This window comes from Esox lucius, chromosome 1 (genome assembly GCF_011004845.1).
Source record: "Esox lucius isolate fEsoLuc1 chromosome 1, fEsoLuc1.pri, whole genome shotgun sequence".
Classification (NCBI taxonomy): Eukaryota; Metazoa; Chordata; class Actinopteri; order Esociformes; family Esocidae; genus Esox; species Esox lucius.
The window spans coordinates 10,103,258-10,131,253 of NC_047569.1; the positions used below are offsets into that span (position 1 = coordinate 10,103,258).

Here is a 27,996-nt window from a genome sequence, read left to right on the forward strand (position 1 = left end):
ATCTTACCCTACGAGACCTGGAGCCTGCTGGTTTTCTGTCTCATCATTAATTGGACCCACCTGGTGTCTTAAGTCCCTGATTAGAGGATTGCAATGAACAAATGGAGTGGAACTGGCTTCAAGGGCCAAATTTGAATACCCCTGGTATAAGGCAACATAGTTAACAATCTAGTCTGTAAAAAAGAACAGACAAGAACAATATTGGAAAACATTAAACATAACATATATTGCCTTATATATTTCAATGATGTATTTTATTTTCAAAAAAGAAAATCTGAGTTAGCGCTGCTAGCATAATATCCTGCTGCTAGAATGATATGAACAGTGACAAAGCCTTGTATGGCCATCACTAGGCTGAGGTGAGAGAGGATGGTTCAGGGAGAATCTCTTGAGTTATACAGCTCAAGTCCAAGTTAAGTCAAAAGTCTTAGGCATCAAGTCCAAGTCGAGTTGCAAATGTTTTCTCTTTTTTACCAAGTCAAGTCTCGAGTCCAAATAATGTGACTTGAGACCACAGCTCTGATTACCAGCTGTGAGTTTGATTTATTTAATCAATAGCGTCATTGATTGCTTGAAGGAGCAATATACATGTCTGTTGATACACAATATCATTGTTTTCTATTAGATATTCATAACTTTACCGGTGGTGGATGCTCAGGATGACCTTCACTACGAAATGGCCAAATAAACGCTGAATTTCATTCGCTTTCAGAGTTCCATAAATCCACCAGATGGCGCCAGAGAAGCACGGCAGAATCACTACTGCTCAAGTAATTGCCTACTTCCAACGCTAGGTGGTGCCGCAAATACAGTACTTGTAAAACAGAATGCACAAATTAGATTACAGATGAGAGAACTACTATTAGTAAAGAGCTGGATTCTCGGGCACTAAAAACCAGGGACCAAGTGTGTAATCTTGGTGTTCTGATAGACTCAGACCTCATGTTCAACAGTCATATCAAAGCAGTCACCAAAACAGCATTCTATCATCTTAAAAATATAGCCAGCTCATTCAGAATGCTGCTACTAGAATGTTAACAGGACCAAGAGAACAGAGCACATCACTCCGGTTCTTGATTCTTTGCACTGGCTTCCAGTCAGTTACAGAATAGATGTGGTGCTTTTAGTCTATAAATCACTGAATGTTTTAGGCCCCAAATACATTTCTAATATGTTTGAAGAGTTTAAACCGAGCAGAGCTCTTAAATCCATGAACTCAGGTCAGCTAGTAGAGCCCAGAGTCCAAACTAAACATGGCAAAGTTGCATTTAGCAGTTACACAGCACACAACTGGAATAAACTACCAGAAGATCTTAAACATGCCCTAAACGTATCCATTTTTAAATCCAGGTTAAACACACTTCTTTTTTCACATGCCTATAACTGAGCTTCTAAACTTAACCACACAGCTTTTATAGCTTCCTCATGGAATCTACCAGTATGTTTTTATTCTATTTCTATTTTCGTATAGAAATAGAATAAGGAACAGAAGAGTTTAAATAAAGAGACCACTGCGAAATTAACGCTTCTGATCCTCACTCAAAACTTTCATTTTCAACTTTTTTGGAAAGGAAAGAAAAAGGTGCAGTGGTAAAAAAAATAATCTGGAGCTGTATTTATAGTATAAGATAGTGGAAGAATGACCTATTTGGACAGTGGCAAAGTAGTTGGTGATATGAGGTCCAGAACGCAAACGTATTCAGGATATCACAATTAACCATAAATAGGTGAACATAAGTAGGCTACTCTTACGATGAACCAGGACAACGGTTTAATGTCCCACTAGAGGCAAATTATGTAATTTAGAAAATAAATAATATATATCAAAATAATATATAGAAAAAATAACGGGAAACGGTTTATCTAATGGTTTAACAGAGTGTCCAAGTATTTGCAACAATTTTTAGAACCAAATAATTCTAATGGAAAAAAATACTGGGTCAAGGTATTGCCTACAAACGTCATAAAATGGCGCCACACTTTGAGTCTTTTATGGGAAATGTAGTTATTTTCTCTTAAAGTTTCAACCTCAAGTCCGTTACGTTCTTTCTCTGTCCTCCTCATCTAATAACCTACATTTGCAGTCTCTTTGAAAATAAGATACTTCCACATGTTTTTCTATATACCCTATACACTTTAAGGTCAAGATGCAATGGCCTTAAGCAATGTTGAGTCTGAAAAGACCGTTACAACATCGACCAACGTTTGCCTGCTGCTGGCTGCTGCTGCCCCCTCGCTCCCCCAGTCCCTCCATCCCTCCCTCTTTCGGCATCCCCATCCCCCACTCAGCGGAAAGCTTGTGTTCCCAACGCCGCTGCTGGCCCGAAATCGCTGGACTGGAGCAAAGCGAGAATCTAGAAAACCGACAGCATTTAACGTTACCTTACCAGTGCCAGCGAGCTTGAAGATATCTGAACACAATTGGGAATTTAGATAACCACATTATACATCATCAGGTTGGTATGGTTCGCATGCTAAATACTGTTTTGTAATTGCTAATCTTTTGCCGTCAATTGTCCGACCCCGATATGGTATACTAAGAAAATGCATTGATGGAGAATAGTTAGCTTTAGCTAGCTAGTGGTAGCTTAGTTGGTGGACAAAATAACCTTTCAGTGATTGGCTTGATTGCTAGCTAACGTTACTTTATGTAATGCAATGTATTGCCGTTCGTCCATCGTTTCAGAGGATTCCTATCGAACTAATATAGTTATCGATTGACAGATTGCAAGAAAAGGGACAGTGTGTGAGTCATGCAAGGATGCTAACAAGCAAACGTGATGGGATCCAATGTGATTGCGGTGGAATAGTCTAGTGTCTAAATCTTTTCAATAGCTCGCTGGTCACGCATTTTTCTTTCCACGCAGCGCAGTAAGGAACAGTGGTTTTTCAAAATGGTGTCGGAAGCTTGTGTTTGTGTGTGCCCATTTTTATCAAACCCTTCACTGTTTAGTGAAGACAATAATGATTTAATGGAAGTTGTAACTTAGCAATACTTGCTAAAACTGTAGGTACATTGCTGCGTTGTGGGTTTTCATTTTAGCTGATGTTAAATCCTTTTTCCAAAAAGCTTTGTCAAAAATGTAATGTCATTATTGTTTACCGTCCACTGAATGTGCAGTATCTGAAGTGGCCATTGCGTTGCTCTCAATGAATTCAACATTATAATTATTTGTATTAAAAAGGCAATCGGAAATGTCATATGTGTTTCTAAAGAGAAGCACAGTAACAACTCGAATCATTTCTGGGTTATTGTCTTGATGTGAGCTTAATCTGCAAATTTCCTATTATCCGGTTTATAATAGGGATTTATCGATTTATCGTTGGCTTTTGGTTAGTGGCTATAACCCGTGTGGGAATGTGTCAAATCAATTACGAAAGTCAGTTATTTGAAAATAATTTATGCTGAACATTTTGTCTTTTGGTCTAGATAAAGCTGAATAACAAGGCCTGGTAAAATTATAATACATCACTGAAAATCATTAATGGCCCTATCGCAAAGTGCGTGGGAATTGAAGCCAGCGCTTCATATTTTAATACCCGCGTACCATGACAAAGACACTGCAATCGGCCTAAAACATTTACAAATTATTGAACCCAATAAAGCCCGAAACCACGTGTACCTTTGTCAGTTATTTACTGTTGTTATGTGGTGCTGTGTTTGAACGGCAGTCGTGTGGAAAAGAACAATGCAGCAATCATAAAACTGTCACATGGAAAGAGAAAGGAAAAACTCGACTAGCGACAGAATGCATTTCTCTGCTGTTCGCTTGCAAACACCAACAGTGCAAAAATTTTTACTGGGCAATTTGTGCTCCATTCAGGTGTGTGTTAAATCAATGCACATATATCAAAGATTGAATTGTCTGTATTTGAATAGCTTACTTTTGACCTTGATTGTTAATGTCCGGTTGTAATCTGAATAGTGGTGTTTTCGGATTGGCAGGTTGAAATTACATTATAAATGACCTGACAATTGTACTGTCACCAATTTCATAACACATTCCAGTTGGCTCGCTAGACTGTCCTTTTACTGCTTATTTCGGTGAAATTATGCTGTCATTGGACATATCTGTGTGTGTCCCAGGATTAAAGAATCCAGAGTGTCTGTTGAAACTGGAAGCTGGGCGGTGAGTGCATTGCTCTATTATCTACACTCAACACGTATTGGGAGTGTGTGTCTGGCCTAGGTCCATCTGGGCAACTATTTTTCTCCTGTGGACCGGTCTTTTACACCTGTAACCCGTGGATAAACTAATCATTATGTTGCCAAGCGCAGTGTCTGGCTAGCTTAGCCCTCACACTAGCGGACATTACTGCTTGTTTCTCGCTGGAGGGAATCGTTTGCGGCACCACATGTGCTTTGTACCTGCCAAATCCGAGAGCTTCAATCGTCCCAGTACTCTCTGTCTGACCCGGCCTGGCGAGAGGTTCAACTCAGCCTAGTGCAAAATAGTTACTTTGCAATCTGTGACACTGGTATTGCCAAGAGGTTGACAGAAAGATGGGCTTCTCCAGACAGGCAGGCAGAAATGATGAAGTCCAAGGTCTGGCTGTGAATTTGTTAATCATGCTGTCCAGTCATGCTGTTACAAGTGGTCTGTTCATCTATTCAGTCTGCAGTAAGGTGTGTGTGAGGATTCCTTCGGTTTTAAGAGCAGGTCTGCCTACTACACATTAGCTGCTGCCATAACTAATCAGGGCACCCCATAAGCACAACATAATACCAATATTGAAGAACCCATAGTCCCGACTTTCATGTTCATTTTCCCTGGTGAAGCAATGCTGTGCCACGGTGTCTGTGGAGGTCCCTCTGGCCAGGCCCAAGGCACAGCTCAAGGCAATCCTTCTAGGAGGCCTGATTGATTTATAATGAATGAATCCTGCTTCAGGTCATTTTCTTTTTGTTGCCCATGAATAGGCCTGTCCCTTTCAGCATCTGACATCTCAAGGCCCCACGCTTTTCCCAAACAGAAATAATCTGTCTCATTGTGTGGCTTTGGGCATGTCATTGAAGAGTGAAAGCAGCCAGACTATGAAGTTAATATGAACATTACTGTTCAAAAGTTTGGGGTTGCTTAGAATTTCTTTTATATATACAGTGTAGACATGTTTTAAATGACTATTGTAGCTGGAAATGGCAGATTTTTTTTATGGAATATCTAAATAGGCATCAATGTTAATTTTGACACCCACATTTTGATTAGACTAGTTTTAGTCTTTTTCCAAAGTCTGCCTAGTAGTTATAGCCACATTTTAGTTGTTTCATTTTGATTTAGTCTAGTTACTGTCAAGTCGACGAAATCACTGTTCATTCTAGACCACTCAATATCCTTTCAATTTAGTCATACAATTTAGTCTTACTTAAAAACACTTCTATTACTCATTAAACAACCTCCAATCTACCATTAATATTCAAACACAATAATGAATTAAATATCGTTTTTTTTTAAGTAGGATGTTTAAGGACTTTGTGTGTGGTGTATTGGTGTGTTCACAATGCCACAACAAGAATTTCCCCCCTGGGATGAATAAAATTGTAAACATGCAAATATAACATGGCACCAAAATGTAGCCATGTACCCATCAGTTGCATACATTTAGCTGTGGCTAGTAGCCAGCATATATAATTCATCTGTTGATCTAATTTGTTTAAATTAGCTAGCTAGCTTAAAAACAAACTATGCACCATTATATAACAATGTGGATACGATATTTCAGGTTTAATTTACCTGCTCATATTCCTTTTGGTTGAGGGCCTTTAGGTGCCTCTTAAGGTTCGTAATATTCTTGCATGGAAGTGTATGTGTGTGGAGACCATGTCCGCTTTCACAGTAAGCCTAAATCACACGACGCGAACGTCAACGGTGTCATTATTGCGCACGTAATTTTGAAGTGGTCAATTGACATTAAGCGCGCCACTACTGCAAACGTTCTTTGTTTATTTATTTAGCCATATTGACACCTTGCTAGGGACTTGTTGGAATTTGTGGTGAAAAGTATTGTAGCGACCTTGGTAAGGCCACTACTTGCCCCTCCAAATGGGATATCCTTATTTGGAGCAGTGCGTAGTGCGCCCACCTGGCTGGCCGAAGGTCACAGGTTCGAGACACTGCCCGCCAGACGCTACTGTATTTATCATGGTTAAGCAGTGGTTAACTTGGGCCTTCTAATTTTAGGCAAACGGCATTCCGGTTTCTTTTTTAGGGCATGCCATAGCCTATTAACGCGTATGTGTTCATTAACCTAATCTAATGAAGTCATGCGCTGTGTTTGACTAGTCAAGTGTTTGAGTGTTTGTAATACTAATATAACTTGATGATTAGTTAGCTTTTAATAGGGGTAAGGTTAACTAAATAGTCTTCACTGCATTAATTTAACTGCTCGACTACAGCCCTTTGTATTGTAGTACATTTTTCGTCCATTTTGCTATAGGAAAGATTGTACAGTAGAGACTATTGTGAAGGGAAACAGCGGAAAAATTTACTAGACACGCCAATTCTGATTGGCTGTTGCCCACTGCAGGCAAGTGAAATTCGTCTCACATTTGCATAATATAGCCCGTGGCAAAAAATTTCTGTGTATTGTGATCCTAGCAACGCCTCTGGGACGCTCTCTACGGTTCTGTGGCCATTTGCGTGTGTGCAAAATAGCGCAGGGAAAATGTATTTTGGCCAATAACAGGATTGGAATGCAACTATCAAAAATGGTCTGTTTTGAACTTCTGGTGCATGAATACAATTGGACAATAAAAAACATTACGTCTTCAGTGGCGGAGTTTTCATGTCTCGTTGTAGCCAATCAAAATTGAAATAGAATTTAGTTACAGTTATCGTTTTTTCACGGAATTTATGTTTATCTTCATTTTTTATTTTTGAAAATGGGTGTTTGATTAATATTTTAGTCAGAATATTAGTTTACTAAATTAACCCTGATAGGCATACAGAGGCCTATTATCAGCAACCATCAGTCCTGTGTTCCAATGGCACGTTGTGTTTTCTCCATGTTTATTGTTTTAAATGGCTAATTGATCATTAGAAACACTTTTGCAATTATGTAAGCACAGCTGAAAACTGTTGTACTGATTAAAGAAGCAATTAGACTGTTCTTCTTTAGACTAGTTGAGTATCTGGGGGATCAGCTATAGTGGGTTCAATAACAGACTCAAAATGGCCAGAAACAAAGAACTTTCTTCTGAAAGTCAACAGTGTATTCTTGTTCTGAAAAATTAAGGCTATTCCATGTGAGAAATTGCCAAGAAACTGAAGATCTTGTTCAACGCTGTGTAGAACTCGCTTCATAGAGGTGTGCGTGATCTGGCTCTAACCCAAATAGAAAGATGAGTGGGAGGCCCTGTAGCCATATCTCAGACTGGCCAGTAAACAGAACAGATTAAGATGGGCAAAAAAGCACAGACACTGGACTGAGGAAGACTGGTAAAAAGTATTATGGACAGACAAATCTAAGTTTGAGGTGTTTGGATCACAAAGAAGAACATTTGTGAGATTCAAACCAAAAATATGCTGGAGGTGTATTTGATATCATTTGTCAAGCATGGTGGAGGCAATGTGGTGGTCTGGGGGTGCTTTGGTGATGGTAAAGTGGGAGATTTAAACAGGGTAAAAAGGATCTTGAAGAAGGAAGGCTATCACTCCATTTTGCAATGCCATGCCGTACCCTGTGGATGGTGCTTGATGGGACTAATTTCCACCTACAACAGTACAATTACCCGAAGCACAGCTCCACACTATTCAAGAACTATTTAGGGAAGAAGCAGTCAGCTGGAATTCTGTCTATAATGGAGTGGCCTGCACAGTCACCGGATCTCAGTCCCAGTGAGCTGTTGTGTGAGCAGTTTGACCGTCCAGTATGTAAGAAGTACCCGTCAACTCTCTTCAGATTACCTCAGCAAATTGACATCTAGAATGCCAAAGGTTGCAAAAGCAAAGTTTGAAGGGCACAATTATCTCAATTAAAAATAATTATTTCTAACCTTATCGAACACTATTTTTCCTATTCAAACTAATTTCACCTGTTTTCATGACTCAAACATTTCAGATTTTGAATGGTTGTGTGTCTACGGATCAGAGAGTATTACAATCATCTCTCTTGAACCATTTATTGGCATTATTGCCACATCCCGTCCAGTTATCTTTATTTACACTATATTAGCTAATATTTTCATTAGACAGACCGGTTCTCACTTGTCTTTGTATGTATATATTTACATTAAACATTGCTTTCACCGGAGCCCTGGGTTACTTCTGCTTATCGTACGGCTGCGAGGGCAGCTTGACATCTGCCTATTAACAGATGCCTGGTCCATGACGCACCACCCGAGAGAAAGGGAGAGTTAGTGAGCAAGCCGGGTGTGGGGGTTCATTTGGGAGGTAGGAGTCTGTCATCATGCGAGGCTGCCCAGACAGCAGATGCCAGGTTAGGTGAGGAGTTGGGGGGGTGGTTGGGTGGGTAGCCTGTGTTATAAGTTGATATTCTTCTGCTGTAATCACCACCTCTGCTGTCCCACCCAGACCCCCGCTGTGCTACCGGGTACCCCCCCCCCACCCCCCACCCCCGGGTCAGCCAGAAACACCTGCTCCCGAGACCTAAGCTCACCGAACCCCAACGTATGCGCTGTTTCTTAGCGTTTCGCCGTGCAAACCGCCAGGCCGGGAACAGCTGCCAGGTCTCTGTGTTCGAGAGGCTGCCCTTAATAAAGCCCTGAACACCTAATCTTGCCCCTGTCATGTCCGTGCCACCAGTAGTTGTGACAGAAAGGTGTCGATCACTCATAAAGCCGGAAGAATTTAAAGATCTCTCTTCGTCCCCCTCTTTGCCGTGTCTGTTTAGTGGGATTGTCCTGCAAAGAATAGTCTTACCAATGGAGCTAGCTCCGCTGAATGGAAGGCTTAAGGAAAGAATGGGCTTTTCACCACCAAGGGGCCAACGCACTCATCGTCATCATCAACCAGTTGAAACAAAGTGTGCCCCCCCCCCCACACACACACACACACACACACACATAGCTATACTCTGACGCACACTTCACCCCCTCTTTTTTATTCAGGCCCAGCTGGGGGGTTCTATTGGGTCCTGGAATGGGACCCCCCAGGGCACCTATGCTGTCCGGCATCGTGTGAATTAAGGGGACGATTAAGCTATTCATCCTCGGTGCTGAATGAGTGACAGGATAGGTTAATGGAGGCTTCTGAGGGGAGGTGAAAGGTGGGGATGGTGGGAAGGAATGAGTGAGTGATGAAGGGAGTACAGGATTTAAGGAGAAAGGAGGAGGACATGGATGTTGTTGATGCAGAGGAGGCGGTTAAGAGGAAAGCAGTGTTTCCGTTAGCCAGGATTTGTTGGCTTTTGGCACAGTTTTAGCCAGTTCTCTTGTCAGGAAAGAAAAGATATCCCAGCGTAGGCTGCATACCGTACACCCTGATTTAGTTATTCAGCACCGTTTCCGTCTTAAAGTAGCAGTGTTAGCATGAGTGATGTAGGTCGGATTTGAACTCAAGCTGAAGCAGTATATGTGCATCAGAGGCAGCATCTCAGGCTGCTATGTCACCCTAAGCAACACCATTTATTCAAGGGGCCATTAAACGTGTTTGTTAACATTAGATGCATTGTATTGAGATTAGTCTTATAGCCTAAGCCTATAGTTTTTTAAATTTATTTAAATGGTGTATTTGAATTTAAACATGGCAAATAAATAACAAACCACACCTTAAATAATGAATTAATACTAATAAATAAATAAATACAATTGTTTCATGTTTAAGTGTTTAAAATAATAACAATTATGTAGTGGGAAACTTCTCCAAATTACGAAATGGGTCTTTTTAAAATAATAGAACGTGTGTTTTTCTTTCCCCTGTCCGAATTCCTCAGTGCAGAGAATGTATGAAAATGGAAAACGTGCTTTGCCAGAAGCAGCTGCAGATTTTCTGTTGTGTTGCCCATTGCCATTAATATATCTTAATATCTAAGCTTTATCAGTATATTTTAAAACTTCATATGTATAATTATATTAATTAGCAAATTAGCCTTAATAACCATTCAGTCTGTTGTTTTTTTTTACCAGTGCGAGGCTACTTGACCCATCCGCTTCATGTTGTTTCTCTACTGATGTCGCCTCCTTCCAACAGTTTATGATGTAACTCCAGATGATTGCCAGAAAAGCCTTCCTACCAGTGTGTAAATTAGGGAAAGTGAAAGTAACTGATGCGGGGTGGTGGACTTCACTTATGACTCACTTTGTGACACATCATGGCAAGTCGGGGCATGGCCTTGATTTCCTGGAAAATTCAGATGAAACAAGCTTAACGATTCAATCTTGTGCATGTTGTATGATTTATGACCCAAAGAGAGACAGCAGATTGACTTCCAGACAGACTCCTCTTTATGAACAGACAGCCACATCTCGCTCGTTTTTCCTGGCCGCGCGCTTCTTCCGCGACTACACCTAGCTTCTGACACTCTGAGCGTCTTGCTTTGTCCCGAGACGGACAGATTCCTTAGAGACGGTAGCCTCGATATCCCTGTTGCACCTGATCCACCGCGGCCTTGTGTCGAGGGGCTGGTTTTATGTGTTCAGTCACTTCCCTAGGAGTTCCCTTGAGTGGTAGCAGGATATTTAATGTTCTCCCGAGATGTTTATCTGAACTGTCTGGACTGGACTGGACCACCCTAGGCCACAACGTGTTTACTCACTAATAAAATACAGTGGATGATAAATGATATACAGGCTATTCTCATACTATTACTGTTTTCTTTGACATCACGTCACACCTTACTGCAGTGGAATTGTTTGGCGTGTGTGTGCGCTCGACTGTCAGAGCAGTTAGTTTACCCATCTGATGGCTTGGGGGAAGAAGCTTTTTCTGTTTGGTTGTTGTTGCATGAGATGGTTCTGGCTCTGAACCCGGCCGGCCGTAGCTAGTTAACCTGCAGGAGCGCACAGTGGCACACAAAGAGTTCCAACTGGGTGACGTGTGCACTGTTCTGGCTCTCTGTGATGCTGCGCTCCTCTCAGCAGTCAGTAGCTCAATCATTTATACGTGCCCTCCTTTATCGCTGTTGCTCTCTTTACCTCTCTCTGTACCTCGCTTTTTTCCCTCCTTCTCTGAGGCTCTCTCTCACCCGCTCCCTTTGTGGCGTGCGCTCTCTTTCTCAATTCAGTTGCTTATTTGGCATGAAAAACATTGCGTAATTATTGCCAAACATCAATGCATATGTTTGGCTTATGTTTTGGCACATTGTTCTAAAATAAACACATTTTTGTAAGATAATAAGGAATACTAACAAGAATGTCGTAGTGGAAATTACAATAATAGAATGATAGCTGTTAATACCAATACAAATAAATACATTTGATTGAATAATCAGGAAAGATAGCAATAAATAATAACAGAGTATCATAATTTCAACAATCTACAACAACCATCACTTCCAATTTCAATTAAACTACTAAACTATTGTAATCAGGGGTTATGTTTGGGTAGGCATGTTTTTTTTAATGTCTGATGGTTTCTATTCCCAAGTGGTGGTCACTCAGCCTGTACTAGGTGTCTCTGTTACAGATGTCTGAAAGAGTGGAGATGCTCTGCAAATTCATATTTTCTATTTAGGGTGAGATAGGAGTTCAGTCTGCTTTGTGTTTTTCTTTAGTTTTTCCAATGTTGTAGATATAAGTCCTTAGAATGGTTTGGGATTGTGTTTATTCAGTTTCTTTTTCTTTTTGATATCAGTTTGGTTAGGTCCCGAACCTGCTAACTGAGGGAACTCTTCTGGTGTCAGCTCTTGGGTTTGAAGTGCTTTGAATTGGAGACTTGAATTTGGGCTTTGTTTTAGGTGTATCCCGATTATAATTTTTATAATCTTTAATAGCATTGGGACGTGGCCTGATTCTGCCCTACATGTGTTAGTTGGGGTTTGGGATGCGGCCTCATTCTGCCCTACATGTGTTAGTTGGGGTTTGGGATGCGGCCTCATTCTGCCCTACATGTGTTAGTTGGGGTTTGGGACGCGGCCTCATTCTGCCCTACATGTGTTAGTTGGGGTTGTCCTTTGGACTTGTAAGATGTTTCGACAGAATTCTGCACGTAGGGCTCTCTGTCTCTGTGGCGCTCTGGCTCTCTCTCACACACAAACTGAAGGCGTTATTTCTGGGAAGGGATAGGGAGTTAACGAAAGGAGGGAGTGAAATCCAAACCAAAGAATGGAGTGGGAATGTTTGGAAAGGAGACGGCTAAATGGATTAGCGCAGGTTACCATGTGTGCGCGCTATTCTGTAAGCGTGTGGTGTGAGGATAGCAGGACGTGTTTGTATGCATGTGTTGTGGGCCTCTGTAGGGAGGAAAGGTGTAGAGGGGGGACCTCGTTGAAAGCGTGTCCGTTGCAGTGTAGCAGACAGCGTTAGAACAGGTTCAGGAAGTGGTCGTCAGTGAGTCTGGTCCTATAGGTTACCAGCTTGTGGGAATATTTATGTGAAGTGGGAATGTAACTAGCTGATCAGAATGGGCTCCCTACATTTTGCTCACAACTTAAGTGACTTAAACCGAACCTAAACTACGTGGAAAGGAAAGTGGATGTACATACAGTCTCTTGACTGTCCATCTCATGAATAGAATTGTGAGGGGCTCGATAAATGCTTGCAACATTGACTAATGGCTTTATCAGTAGGCCTTCTTTACCAACTTATAACAGTATTCAACTCCCCATGCATGCATCCAAGGTTTCAATCCATGGCCATGTTATTCTGACACACTTTAATTATAGTGTGAATGTCTGTGCATATCAGGGCAATCTGAGTGCACACTTCCTGTTGAGCTGAGATAGCTTTTTTTGCTGTGTTAAGCCAATACAACCATATATTACACTGAAGACGTGCATATTACAATTGAGTTCTTAAAGGGTTTGCATTTGGACATCTATTGTCTAAATCTGACTAGCGTCTATATTATTGGTACCATGCCATGGGTTCATCCTTCTGTTTTTGTACTTGACAACTGTTTTAAACTATTAAATGCCAGACTAGGGTATGACCACCTGAGACTATTATATGCCAGTCTGTGGAGTATGACCACCTGAGACTATTAGATGCCAGTCTGTGGGGTATGACCACCTGAGACTATTAGATGCCAGTCTGTGGGGTATGACCACCTGAGACTATTAGATGCCAGTCTGTGGGGTATGACCACCTGAGACTATTAGATGCCAGTCTGTGGGGTATGACCACCTGAGACTATTAGATGCCAGTCTGTGGGGTATGACCACCTGAGACTATTAGATGCCAGTCTGTGGGGTATGACCACCTGAGACTATAAGATGCCAGTCTGTGGGGTATGACCACCTGAGACTATTAGATGCCAGTCTGTGGGGTATGACCACCTGAGACTATAAGATGCCAGTCTGTGGGGTATGACCACCTGAGACTATTAGATGCCAGTCTGTGGGGTATGACCACCTGAGTGCTGGAGAGAGCGGTGGGGGAGGTAAAGAGGGAGAAGTAGAGCACTCAGGGGCACCTTCATTTTATATCAGCAGCACAAGGTGATCCTGTCAAGGCCTGATTAATCAGACACAGCGGAACGAGACACACACACACACACACACACACACAGGCAAACCCAGCAGAATAGCAGACAAACACACACACACACAGGCACACCCAGCAGAATAGCAGACAAACACACACACACAGACAGTCAACACTACAGAACATATAGGCACAGCAGTAAAATATGGATGCATGGACACACAAAGCCAACCACCACGCTGACAAACGGGCTGTCCACGCATTGGCTGTGATTAGCGCATCTGTTTATTGATCCATTGCTTTGATGATCTGGCAAATATCTGTCTCCTTGTCTGTGTCTCTCATTCGATCTGTCTGTGTCTCTGTCTGTCTCTCTGTTTCTTTTTGTGTCTGTCTTTGTGTCTTTGTCTTAGAGTTCACGTTAACGCGGGATTCTGCGTTTTTCTCGTAGGAAAAAAATAAAAAATAAAACGCGGGCCTCTAATTCTGAATTCTATAAGTCCAAGTGTATTGACCATGACATTCAATTTCAAATTGCAAGTCCCAACATTTTATTGTTAAATAGTTATCCAAAAACCTTGATCATCGGAAGTATCTTAGCTACTCTCTCCTCTGCCTTTCTATGCAGTGAAGGACTGTGTGGCGGGAGAAGAGGTGAGTTGTATTTTTGTTGCTAGGTTACATGTCCATGTCATTAGTTAACATTGTGTTACCTTCGTCCCACTTGTCTCTCCTGTAACTAGCTGGCATATTTGCAACAAATGGTGTCATTCAGTCACTGGTTGGGTTAAGAAAATGACATGTCCTTGGAACCAACTAAACATAACTCTAAAACCGAAACACACACAGTCAGTTATTTTACTTACATTACTCAAAATGTTGTTAATAACTGTGAAACATGGACAGATTTTTGGCAGGGAGGTAGTCCTTATTAGGCAATGGCTTCTAAGTAACCGTATCTTTAAAGCTTCTGTAACAACAAATGAAATCAAATGTTTCATTATTTGTTGCATGTAAAACGAATTACATCCTTAAGAAAATCCTATTACAATAAAGCATTTAATGACTAATGAACGATGCTTGTCTAGAGGTTTAAATATTTTCTAACATGCGATTAAAGCCTTCATGTTTCGCCAATTCTGTCGATCCGAGTACCATCACGATAATATTGTTGATAATGTTACTGTAACCTGTGATTACCGAAGACGTAAAGAAAACTTCGTTCCCACAGAATTCTGCATTTCACCATGTTCGTTTGTAAGATTAGAGTGTAGGTAAATGTTTGTTTTTGGAGAGTCATTTTGAAAAAGCAGACCTCTGAAAGCTAATTCGACCTCTGCTATCTGTCGTTCCGTCTGTATGACTCGAGCTCTCTGTTTCTTTTTATCTCTGTTTTTGTGGCTTGTTATGGGCTCTTGTTTGCATCTTTGTTGTCTTTATCTTACTGGTGTGTGTTGCATGGGCATAATGTGTATATCTTAAGCATGGCATTTTGCCTGGATACAGCCATAAGCTGTGATATGTCGACCAGATACCACTAACTTATGTGTTTTATTGCTATAATAAACTGTTTACTAAATCATTTACAGATTTAACACCTGTCATTTTCTTTTCCCATGGTATTGGGCCTGATATACCATGTCTTTCATCCAAACAACCTCCAGGTTACTGCCTATCCAGTTTATTTATATAAACTGATACTAGTGAAATGTTAGCCTCCAGGCCTCTTAAACAGCCTTAACATTTAGTTGCCTTAACATAATATCTCATTAGATGAAGTGTGTTTTCCCAATATACATCTACTGGGCTTATCCGACTGTTAACAAAACAAATCCCAAATTATTCAGTAATTAAACAATCCTATCTTGCTTGTGTATTGGTATGTCTTTACAACCGACAACGAATACATGATGGAAGCACCTTTCACAGCCATTATCTGTGAAACCTTTTTATAACTTTGCACTCTTTAGGGCAAAATTATTTTTGTAAGAATTGAGGCCATCCTAAGTTTGGACTGAGGCAGGTTTTCCTCTAGCCATTTTTCACCTGCTTTGTTCTCTTTAACAAAAACATAACCCGTAATAGGATTCTAGCATTCTGATAATATTTAAATAATGTTAAGTGTGTTTTAAGGCATTTCAAATCGTAAGACCACAAGGGGAATGTAGACTTAGGCATTCCACACACCCACCCGTACAACAGTTCAGCATGACCACCATCTAAGAAAGCACTCGCCTGCCATGACTGTGCTTTTGGCTGACTGTCACCTGCCATGCCTGTGCTTTTGGCTGACTGTCACCTGCCATGCCTGTGCTTTTGGCTGACTGTCACCTGCCATGCCTGTGCTTTTGGCTGACTGTCACCTGCCATGCCTGTGCTTTTGGCTGACTGTCACCTGCCATGCCTGTGCTTTTGGCTGACTGTCACCTGCCATGCCTGTGTTTTGGGCTTACTGTTGCTGTGTTTTTTCTTTGCTGCTTTGTTCATTAAAATCATGATCTTTTGCTGTTTTAATTTCAGATTTGCATATCCACTCCCACCTCTTCCTCATTTGCATACAGCGAGAATGGCGAGCGGGCACCCCACTGACAAATACAGTTTCATGTACCAACCAGACACGCACAAGAGGTACGACAAACACACCCCAACCTGTACCACACAAGGTATAATCCACACACAACCCATCCTGTCACAGTAAGAGGTAGAACCCACACACAACCCATGCTGTCACAGTAAGAGGTAGAACCCACACACAACCCATCCTGTCACAGTAAGAGGTAGAACCCACACACAACCCATCCTGTCACAGTAAGAGGTAGAACCCACACACAACCCATCCTGTCACAGTAAGAGGTAGAACCCACACACAACCCAACCTCTCACTATAAGAGGTAGAACCCACACTCAACCCTACCTATCACTCCCAAGATATACAATACCAATCAACCTACTCATTCAAGGGTATTTCTTTGTTTTACTATTTTCCACATTGTAGAATAATAATGAAGACATCAGAACTATGAAATAACACACATGAAATCATGTAGTGACCAATTGTTTTTTAAACAAATCAAAATATTTAATATTGTAGATTTTTCGAAGTAGCCAACCGTTGCCTTGATGACAGTTTTGCACTCTCTTTGCATTGTCTCAACCAGCTTCATGAGGTAGTCACCTGGAATGCATTTAAATTAACAGGTGTGCCTTGTTAAAAGTTAATTTATGGAATTTCCTCCTCTTAATGTGATTGAGCCAATCAGTTGTGTTGTGAAAAGCTTGGGTTGGGATTCAGAAAACTATCATTATGTCTGTACTGTTGCAGTCCATATTACAGCAAGAACAGCTCAAATAAGCAAAGAGAAACAACATGAAGGTCAGCCAATTCAAGAGCATTTCCAATGATGAAGCAGGCTCTGAGGACATTAAAGGAAGACAAAGTTACCTCGGCTGCAAAGGATAAGTTCATTAGAGTTACCGTAATCAGCAATAAACTGCACACCAGATTGTAACCCAAATAAATGCTTCACAGCATTCAAGTAACAGACACATCGCTACATCATCAGTTTAGATGAGACTGCATGAATCAGGCCTTAATGGTCAAATTGCTGCAAAAGAAACTGCTGTTGAAGGACACCAGTAAGAAGAAGAGACTTGCTTTGGCCAAGACGCATGAAAACATTTACAATTGACTGGTGGAAATCGGTCCTTTGGTCTGATGAGTCAGGATTTCAGATATTTGGTTTTCGACAGGACAATGACCAAAAACACACCTCCAGGCTGTGTACGGGCTTTTTGACCAAGCATTTGTGATGGAGTGCTCCGGCAGATGACCAGGCTTTTGCAAAAACCAGTTGAGATGGCTTGTGATGGGTTGGACCACAGAGTGAAAGAAAAGCAACAAACAAGCACTCTGCATTATGTGGGAATTCCTTTAAGACTGTTGGAAAACATTCCAGGTGATTACTTCATGAAGCTGGTGTAGAGAATTCCTAGAGTTTGTAAAGCTGTCATCAAGACAAACGGTGGATACTTAAAACAATCTGAAATATGAATGTGTTTTGATTTAACACTTTTGCTGTCTACATGATATGTTATTTTGTAGGTTTCATGTCTATGTAATTATTTCATAATGTGGAAAATGGTAAAACTACTGAAATGAATGAAAACCCTTGAATGAGTTGGTGTGCCCAAACTTTGGTCTGGTACTGTTACCCCCACCCCCCCACAACACCATTTCACATGCATTGGGTGAAACTCACAAGGTATGACGCCAACTTGACTTTAAAGAAGTCATGCCACACACCAACCCATTCCTCACATACATCAAAAAAAAAAAACGCAAGTGGTACTATGTACCAAGACACAAACACACCAATAAACATACTGTGAAAACAACACACACACTACTAACACTATGATACAAGACACTGCTCAACACTATGAGGCAACACAGTATGTTATGTACATACTTAAAAAGACACTGCTTCATGATTTGCTTTCAACAACCCCTAAACATGTTTTTGCAGGTTTTTATTTTGTTGGTGTTTTCATGCTTTTATAGAGACAGACCTGAAAATGGAAACGCTAGAGGGCCTAGGGGCTTGGGCTGGCCTGAGGCTTGAACCAGGGCCTGCGGTCTCTCTATTGTAGATTGTTTGAGGAGTCTTGGCTTGTTCTTTTGACTATGCCAACTTCTTTTCTTTTCTTAGCTGTAATAACCCCCCACCCCCCACCCCGTCTCTCACTCTCCCCTTCTCTGTCCCCCTCCCCTTTAGTAAAGCCAGATTATCCAGTACCATGAATCCTGTCTACAGTCCTGTTCAGCCCGGGGCCCCCTACGGCAATCCAAAGAACATGGCTTACACAGGTGAGACAAGCACACACACACCAGTCATGATTGGGTTGTCTGCACAGATTATTTGGTTGTTGTTGATAATTGGTCTTTTAATCAACCAAATTATACAAATCCTTTAGCTCATTTCACCATTATTTTTTACAATAATAATACCGATTTTGTTTTGGTGTTATAGACTACATTTCTAATTTATTCAATACATTTTTTTGTCATCAATCTGCATAAAATTCCCCATAATGACAAAACAGAAACACATTTTTGAAATGTTTGCCAATTTATAAAAAATTGAAAAATGTACATCATGTAAAAAAATATTCAGACACTCTGATTTGAGCACAGATGCATTCTGTATTGTTTGATCCTAGATGTCTGTAAGGCTTGATTGTATTCCATCTGTGGCAAATTTAATTTTTGATTGGATAAAACGTTGAAATACACACACACACACACACACACACACACACTCCTATCTGTATGAGGTCAGACAATTCACAGTGCATGTCGGAGTGAAGTGAATACTCCATAGACCTCTGAGAGAGATTTACCAAGGAATAGATCTGGGCATAGTTATAAACAACATTTGAAAATGCCCAGGAGCAATATGGCTGTGAAACGGAAGATGTTTGGAACCACCACGACTCATCCTAGAGCTGGCTGTTCGACCTAAGTATCTAAGAACCCAATGGCCAACTAGGAACCCAATGGCCAAATAACACATCTTCAGAGTTTCTTTGCAGAGATAGGAGTATCTGCCAGAAAGACAGCTAGTTCTGCAGCACTCCATCAATCAGGCCTTTATGGTAGTGGAGAGGTAGAAGCCGCTCCTGAGCCAAGGGCGTATGAGATGAAGTTTGAACTATGTGACCATAAGGACAAAGATCCATCATTCTTTTGACTTCTTTTTGAGAGACCTTTAGATTGCAATTCACCAACTCTCCTCATCTGACAGAGCTTGAGAGAAAGGAAGGAAAGGAAGGAGAATGGGAGAAATTGCGTAAATACGGGTGTGCGAAGCTGGTAGAATGCTATGCTGCGGACAAATATCAGAATTGAGCACCTGTGTCAATGCAGCCTTGAAATAGTATGTAACTCAAACAGCCCCCGCTACAGATTGGTCTCATATCAACCCTTTAAACGATTTAGAACAGGGCTCTTAAATTGGTTAAACACTGTTGGTTTTCGTCCTCAACTCATCTGGGATTCATTCAGACCACAGACTAGTCAAACTTTGCTCTACTCAGAGTTTGAACACAGGATTGACTGTCCCATGAATGTGGCTCACTATATAGCCAGGTTCATTTCTATTTTGGTGTGACGGAGGCCGTGTGACAGCCACCCAGTTAGACAAGTTGACTAATGAACGCGACATAATCCACGTACATTTGTCACCTCCGCTCACAGCCACGATCAGAATCGTTCTGTAAACGTGGCGAATGCCACTTCTGTACATCTGGACCTGTTTCTTCAATGCCACTTTTTGTGTACAGCCAGCGAAAACTCTCATGTAAGTGGCTAATTTATACATGAGTGAACAGCACATTTCCCTCATTCACTTTCCCTGCATCTGTCATTTTTCACCCCCCTCTCCTACACAGTGAGACGAACAACACCTTGTCTTGTTAGCGGGCGGCGCTGGGGTAGAAATTGCTTCCAATTGGTGAAATGGTTACTGGCCTTTTTATTGTCGCCTATACTCTCGCAGGGTTAACCAGGCTGGTCACAGTTGTGTGGTTGCGTGAAACAACTTCTAATGAAGACAGGCAGCCATCCACCTGTGGGTATTTTAGGACAGTGTGTTTTTTTTTGGTAACATTGCCACCAGGTTTCATCAACACACGTTAATTACCCAGTCTAGGGTGCATGTGTGTGTTTTAGTTGCACGTCGACGTGGAAATCGGAAGACTGAGAAACTTCAACTAATAAATCAAGAACGGAGAAATGCACTGCAGGTCTCTGCTCAATTCAGGGTTTGGAAGTTGACTGCCTTTGAAGTAGCATATGGTGTTGAATTTGCCACACCACACAGGATGTAGAATTTCAGTGGGAATGTGAACGACTGGTGTAGACGACATTTAATACAGAAGAGAATTGGCCCCTGAATTTCTCTGAATTCTATTCTGTCTCTTTCATCTAAAATTGTAGTTGCATTTCCTTTTCCATTAAAGGTTACATCTTCAGTGGAATTTGAAGGAATTAATTGAAATGTATTTTGGATTCTCACTTCTGAACTCTGGCTGCGCACCCTGGCTGTGAGAGGGAGTGTTGTCTGTCCCAGGTTCAGACGTTCTGTCTCATATGGTGGATAGCCTAACCAATAGCCCCCGTGTTTGCCGTCGTCGGGGATAGGGCGCTTGTGACGAACACCTTCTGTCCACATGGTGCCCGGTGACCGTCCACTCACCCTACTGACCGTGTCTGTGTCTCAACAGTCTTTTGTCCTGTCTCTGTAGGCTACCCAGGAGGATACCCCACAGCCGCCCCCACCTACACACCCAACCTCTACCAGACGGGTAGTCCAGGGTACCCACCCGGTAAAACCCCCCCCACACACACACATACACACACACACACACACACAGAGTTACCACACAGCTAATGGCAGCAGTTAAAAATAAGCTCATAAATGAATCATTGCCTATCTACACTCGAGGCCTCTAGAAGTAGAAGTAACACGCGTGTGTGGCGTTAGCGTAGCCGCGGGCCGGCTTGGAACAGGTGGGGTCTAGCATGTTGCCGGGCAGTGCATCCCCCCCCCCCCCCCCAGTGGAAGTGAATGTCTTCTAACTGACCAGCTCAGTGCAGGGGAGAGGCTCTCCCCACAGGCGTGTTTCCGCAGCAGATGGGCTAGTCTAGCAGCAGTCCTCGTGCTCCACACACGCGCGCCTGCATGTTCGTGCGGGTGGTCCCTCCGCCCCGGTCAGGGAACGGACATTCTAACCCCGTCTCAACTCGACGTTTTGCGTCTGACTCCCTGCTTGCTTGTTCATCAGTTAGATGTGTAGCTCCAGACCTTGGAAATAGCCTGCCCCCTCCTAGTCACTTCTGGGGTCACCACAATGGCAATCTATTCAACCTATAAACCTGAATTCCCCCGTGGCCTTCAGACGGCCTGCATGCAACAGTACAGCCTGTCATCTGTCAGTCTTGTGTAACTGCCTCTCTGTAAGCGACGCCTGGAACGGATGGAGCCGGATGATGCAGGAGCACACTGGTGCTTCGAGCAGCATTCTTCTAGCTTTCCCCCCCTCCCTCAGTTTTCCCTTCTCTTTCCCTGTCTTCTCTATCTTTCCATCGCTGTCTTCTTTATTTCTCCCATTTGTCTTCTCTATTTTTCCATCTCTCCCTTGCTCCCTCCCTGCGTCCGTTCGTCCTTGGCCTTGTCCTTGGTTATGTGAGCAGAGCTTTGTTCTGCATGACCTACAGCTGCCCCCTGGTGGTGGTTACGGAGGGCTACACGGAGAGCAGGGAACTAACAGATGACACATCAGTGGTCTTTCTGGTCTTGCCTTACTGATTGCGTATTCCGTTTTAAGGAAAGCCTTGGGCTAATTCATTGGAATTTAATTTGCATCCGTTGAGCTCCAAGCTATTTCGTTTGTGCTGTTTGGACCAGAATACGGTAGATGACCACATAGTGTCTGTGCCATCGTTGAAGATTTATATAGGTCTTGTTTAATCAGTGCAGTGCGTCCAATCGATAGACTAATGGCTTTCTTTTAGTTTGCAACTCCATCTGTATTCTCCACCCAGTGTAATTGGTCTGCCAACCAATCGAAACAGAACCAAAGAGTACCCTGCACATTAAGATCTGACACGTTTAGGGAGAATTAGTGGGGAGGTGATCTGTATTGGGCTGCCCTTGTGAGCACAGCCTGTAGGCTGGCCAGGACCGTTGAGGCAAGCCGAATGTGAACACACCAGTGTGAGGTTCGGCACGTTACCAGGCAGGATGCGGAATCAGACTGTAGCAACGTAGCTCTGCCACCAGAGGGAGACACTGTCTATGGTACCACATTACCGCAGGAAGGAACAATTGTGGTTGGATCCATGTTTATCTCTGTGTGTGTGTGTGTGTGTGTGTGTGTGTGTGTGTGTGTGTGTGTGTGTGTGTGTGTGTGTGTGTGTGTGTGTGTGTGTGTGTGTGTGTGTGTGTGTGTGTGTGTGTGTGTGTGTGTGTGTGTGTGTGTGTGTGTAGGATACACCACTGCAGGTACACCGTATAAAGTGCCCCCGACCCAGACGAACGGAGCCCCCCCTCCTTACACCCCCTCCCCCAATCCATACCAGACAACCATGTACCCAATCAGAAGCGCCTACCCGCAGCAAAGCATGCAGAACCTGCAGAATTTATATGCACAGGTAAGCACACATCCACACACACCCTGCTCCACCAACTTCTACCCCTTAGAAGTTTCTACGCACACACACACACACACACACACACACACACCCTGCTCAATCAACTTCTACCCTCGGAAGTCTCAACACACCGCCCTACTCCACTAACCTCTACCCTCAGTAGCATCTATACACACTGATAAGCGAGCGCAGACACAGACACACACACACACCCTAACCCTGTCTCTCTGTCTCCCTGTAGGCAGCAGCGTATTATGGCCAGCCAGTGTTTGCGGCCCAGCCCTATGTAAATCCACACACCAATCCACATACACACACACACGCCCGTCTAAGCACACGCGGACACACCCCGCCGTGCGCCGCCCCCCCCACTAACCTCCGCCCCTCTTTCCACAGGGGGCGTACTACACCCAGCCGGTGTACGCGGCGCAGCCCCACGTCATCCACCACACCACGGTGGTGCAGCCCAACAGCATGCCCTCCGCCCTCTACCCGGCCCCGGTTCAGGCCCCTCGAAATAACGGCATGGCCGCCATGGGGATGGTGGCCGGGACCACCATGGCAATGAGCGCAGGTAGGACCGAGAGAACGAGGGCCAAGTTTTCGCCTGGGTTTTTTTCCTTGTCGGGTGTCGGTAAAAAGGGCCCTGTCGCCGCCGATGGCATTTCTGCTGTTATTTGGACTGTGACGTCGGCCCTGACGATGCCGTTGACTTCCCATAGGAACCCTTCTGACCACGCCCCAGCATGCTCAGCTTGGAGCCCACCAACACGTCGCCATGCCACAGTACCGACCCCAGGGCACGCCTGGCTACAGCTACGTGCCCCCCCACTGGTAGAACCTCGACCACCCCACCCCCACCCCGAGAAGTCATGTGAGGAGAACATGATTTAATAGCTCTTTCACTTTTTAGTTGTTGATTTCCAACCCATCCAACTTGCTTCTCTCTCTTCAAAATCTCCATCTTTATATCCCTGTCTCTCTCTCTCTCTCGTTTCTCTGTCTCTCTGTCACACTCTGCCCCATCTCTTCATCTGTCTCTCTCTCTCGTTTCTCTGTTTCTCTGTCACACTCTGCCCCATCTCTTCATCTGTCTCTCTCTCTCTCTCGTTTCTCTGTCTCTCCATCACACTCTGCCCCATCTCTTCATCTGTCTCTCTCTCTCGTTTCTCTGTTTCTCTGTCACACTCTGCCCCATCTCTTCATCTGTCTCTCTCTCTCTCGTTTCTCTGTCACTCCATCACACTCTGCCCCATCTCTTCATCTGTCTCTCTCTCTCGTTTCTCTGTTTCTCTGTCACACTCTGCCCCATCTCTTCATCTGTCTCTCTCTCTCTCGTTTCTCTGTCACTCCATCACACTCTGCCCCATCTCTTCATCTCATGTCTCTCATATCTGTCTTCTCTTTCTCTCTCCTAGCCCCCAGCATTATCCAGTATGCTCATCCCAAACCTTAGCACAACCGAATTGTAACCTTCTTCCCTCCCTCTGTTGGTTGTCATTTCCAGATCTGGAGTCCAACATCGTATGCAACTACTCAAGTCTTACACGGGCTTCCTGTGGTCACCATGGGAACCCCACTTCTGTCCGCAAGAACAAAAACTAAAGTGCAACGGCCACTTTATGCATTCTCCAGTGTTTTACAAAAGCTGCTTTTTTAATTTTTTTACTCAACAATTCTTTTCTCTTTTGATTTGCCAATATGTCATTGCATTGTTTTCTTTTCTTCTTTTTTTTTTTTCTTCACTGGAACTCCAGAGTGACTGACCAATCATGGGTGTCTGTTGCTCCACATGTGTTTGTCATTCCGCCAGTGTTTTCCATATCCCAGTGCAGTGGTGGGATGTACTGGGCACTTCTTCATCACCATCACCTTCATCGTCACTACTGGCCATCTTCATCATCAACTTATGCTGCCAAATTTTCTAACCATTAGATATCAGCACAGGGTTTTGGGTTTGTTTTAATCACTTACTTTTTTCCTTTCCAACAAAGCACTGTTTTGGGACAGGTACCTGTCATCTTTCTCTCTTCATCCTCTGTTCTGCTCGTTTTTCTGATCTTCAGTTCATCTTCCACTTCTGACAAAAAAAAAAGGGTTGTCTTCCAGCTTGTAGCTGTTTCATAGACAGATCTGTAAAGACTAGATTTGATGTCCTGACTAGATCAGTAACAACTAGATCTGCCGTGTGGCTGTTAAGACGTGGTGTGGAGTTTCACATGGGCCGCAGTACTTACCAGTCACTGAGTTCACTTCAGTCTAGAGACCGTTTACGTCTTTTAGCTTAGACCAATAAATGATAAGATGTGAATATATTTATATAACTGTGTGTACAGCACACACCTATACACACAACTCTGACCTAAAGCTGGATCACTTAATGGCACTTAAAGTCAATCGAATAACCATATATGGAATGTGCCAACACACTAAAACACGCACATACACTCACACATCTGACCACTACCAACTGATGGAGGGCCGTGTGTAGGAGTTAAAGGGATGTGAAAGCCGAGCCGGGGGAGGGGCTTGCAGGTCTTCTAGGAAGGGAGCGTGTGTGTGCCCGTGTTTCAGGGTTTTACTGAACGAGTAGGGATCAGTTTGAGGACAGGGGTCACAGCCAAGCATGTCCGGTGCACGGAGCACAGATCAAGTCGATAATTGCAATAATAGGTGGGAAATGCCTGGTTACACACATCCACACAGTTAGGACTTTCTAGTCATTTTTAAATTAAGATTTAAAATCCTTATCCTGTTCATCTTTAAATCCGGATTGTAGGCTTCGTATCCGGCCTCGATCCCTCGTAGTCACCCGTATTGGATTCTGAGGTGGAGCCATACATATCAGAGTGGTTACTGCATTCATCTCACCTGGAAGTGTTGCAAACACAAATGGAGAATAAAAAAACTGACAAAACCTTTAGACTAAGTACTTTGTAGTGAAACCAAGGCATTTTAAAAGGTTATTTAAGGTAATAAATATCAAGCGTTGAGTAAGACGTCTTTACTGGATGAGCTTTGTACTAGTTAGTATAATTCTCAACAATAGAAAATGGCTTATTGTTGTTCATTTATTTAATTAACCACTAATTCTGTGTTGTTTCACATTGAGGTTAAGAAGAGGAAAAAAAAGCTGTTGCATTTTGTTTTCCTTGAGTGGTTGTTTGAGCGTAAGAATCGTTCACATCCAGGGCTGGTGTGACTCAGCCCATCACACCACTGTCCATCTACATGGTGAGTTTCAGTGTGTTCGTTCAAAGCATGGTCGCGCCAACACAGATGGCAGCTCCTGTCTGCTTTTAAAGAGACCCACCACATTTAGGATCTAAAACCACAGGGAACGAAGGCAGGGGGAGTGGTTCATGTCTGATCTCGGTATTTCCATGTCAGCTGTGTATTTTAGTCTGTGTTGTTTAATAAGTCTTGCATAAAATCCAGTTCTTGGTCTCTATCAAATCCCAAACGTTCTGTCTGAAAATCTGGTCCTGGTGTCGGATTGTTATAAATGACCTCAGTGTCCTGCCGTTGGGTTAGAACGGGTCTGTGATTCTGTAAATTCTCCCACACCACCAATCGCTCCCTCGCCCTGTTTGGCTCTGCCTGGTCCTTTAAGCCAGGGCAGCCCCATTTAGGTCCTGGAGGTCTGAGAGACTTTGTCTTTCTGCCTGCTGTTTAATTGCACTCCCTCCGGTGTCCCAGGTGTAAGTTGGGTCCCTTGTTCGAAAAAGAAGGATGGAACAAGGAACGTTTCAGTCCTTCAGGAAGGACAGTGGGCGGCCCTGCTCTTTAAGTGTCGGTTGTGGGCTGCCCTAGGCGCCTCTTCACGACGGTCAAAGAGATGACGTGTGTCATGAGAAATGCAGTCTACTGGCAGAACGGAACGCACGCGAGTGACCGCGGCAGGACGTATCATGTAATCAACCCTAGCTTGTTTGGGCCACCAGAGTCAGGTGCCCAGTCTGAAATCAACCTCTACCTCCACACATTGTATGTAGATCTGAGAGCGTTTGGATGGGCTGAAGCAAGACGGTCGTTCAACTCGACTGAACCTACCTGTAGGTAACCATCGGCGGTGCTATTGTTACTGTGTTGCTTACACCCATCTGATGTTATTTAAAAGGAGCTCGACGAGGGAGGATTTTGGAATGGGCAAAGGAATTCCTTTTGGCATTCTTCTCCTCAGCCTAAACGTGAGGACAGAATGTGTTGGATTTGCCTGAGCTGTGTCAAGTTGAGCGCTGTGAGTGTTATTTAAGGTGTGTATCATTATTACAGAGAGCGCAGGTCTCAGCGGGTCCGCAAACACGTTCTCACACTTTCTCCGAGGGGCTTGTTTCTGGCGTTCTCACACACACGTACTGTTGCTTATGGTTTGCATGTCGGTGTTTTTGATGGTAGTGATGTCATCAGGAGTGTTGGCGTCAGCTCCTTTCAATTAAGTCAGGGCTGCCCAATCCTGTGCCTGGAGATCTACTGTCCTGTAGTTTTTATCTCCGACTGTGATTTAGCACACCCGATTCTAATAATTAGCTGGATGAAAAGCTTAATTGGGTTATTCAAAATGGGACTGAAGAGAACCTACCAGACAGTAGATCTCCTGGAACAGGGTTGGGCAGCCCTGATTTAAGGCACATGGTCTGGGTGAGGGGGTGGTGTAGAATTTGGATGAAAGACGACTGCTTATTTGAAATGGATTTGACCCCAACTCTGATAAAAGCACTGATACCTGCATAGATCAACAGGGATACATTTTTTGGTCGTCCTAATCACATTCATCCCTTTTTGTATCATTCCATCTGAAGACATTCTCAAAATATACAGGAAAGTTGATGAACATTCGTACAAGAATTGTTTGTTGTTGGGGTTCCTTTTTGTATTTTGCTAATCTTCGTTTCTTCACGACTATGTGAAGCCCAAATTATACAAATATTTCCCCAGACAGTTTTTATTACCTTTTCTGTTTTATGTCTAAAAATGTTACCTGTTTAAAACACTACTATTTGAGGAATAGTAGACTTTTTCTCCATGTTCTGCAGCTTTCTTTTTTTCTTTTTTTTTTTTGGAGTTCCTCAGATATTAATTTGAACACTAAATGTGATGCAAAAAGTGGAAATTCCCCATCTTCCAAAATACTTTTATCCCTGGAGCGAGTTTAGGAACAACCCCCTTGAAGTTTGGTACCCAGTTTGTTCAAACAATGGTAGCATTACCATACCGTTGTGGCAAACTATGGCACAACATT

General features: G+C 43.1%; 1 protein-coding gene across 6 annotated transcripts; it reads left to right on the forward strand.

Annotated features, from left to right (window-relative positions):
- Positions 1 to 2,101: 2,101 nt before the first annotated feature.
- LOC105031415 (protein FAM168A) lies at positions 2,102 to 27,996 on the forward strand. Of its 6 annotated transcripts, none has more exons than XM_010864422.4 (9): positions 2,102 to 2,456; positions 16,061 to 16,168; positions 18,316 to 18,407; positions 20,825 to 20,926; positions 22,606 to 22,754; positions 22,996 to 23,040; positions 23,151 to 23,328; positions 23,477 to 23,628; positions 24,262 to 27,996. In XM_010864422.4, exons 2-8 carry the CDS (start codon positions 16,107 to 16,109, stop codon positions 23,590 to 23,592), a joined length of 744 nt encoding a protein of 247 aa, XP_010862724.2. In that variant the 5' UTR covers positions 2,102 to 2,456; positions 16,061 to 16,106; the 3' UTR covers positions 23,593 to 23,628; positions 24,262 to 27,996. The 6 variants fall into 6 exon arrangements, with proteins under 6 accessions (XP_010862724.2, XP_010864270.2, XP_010861956.2 ...); XM_010863654.4 differs by having other exon boundaries at positions 2,110 to 2,456; positions 22,591 to 22,754; XM_010865216.4 differs by having other exon boundaries at positions 2,121 to 2,456; positions 20,846 to 20,926; positions 22,591 to 22,754.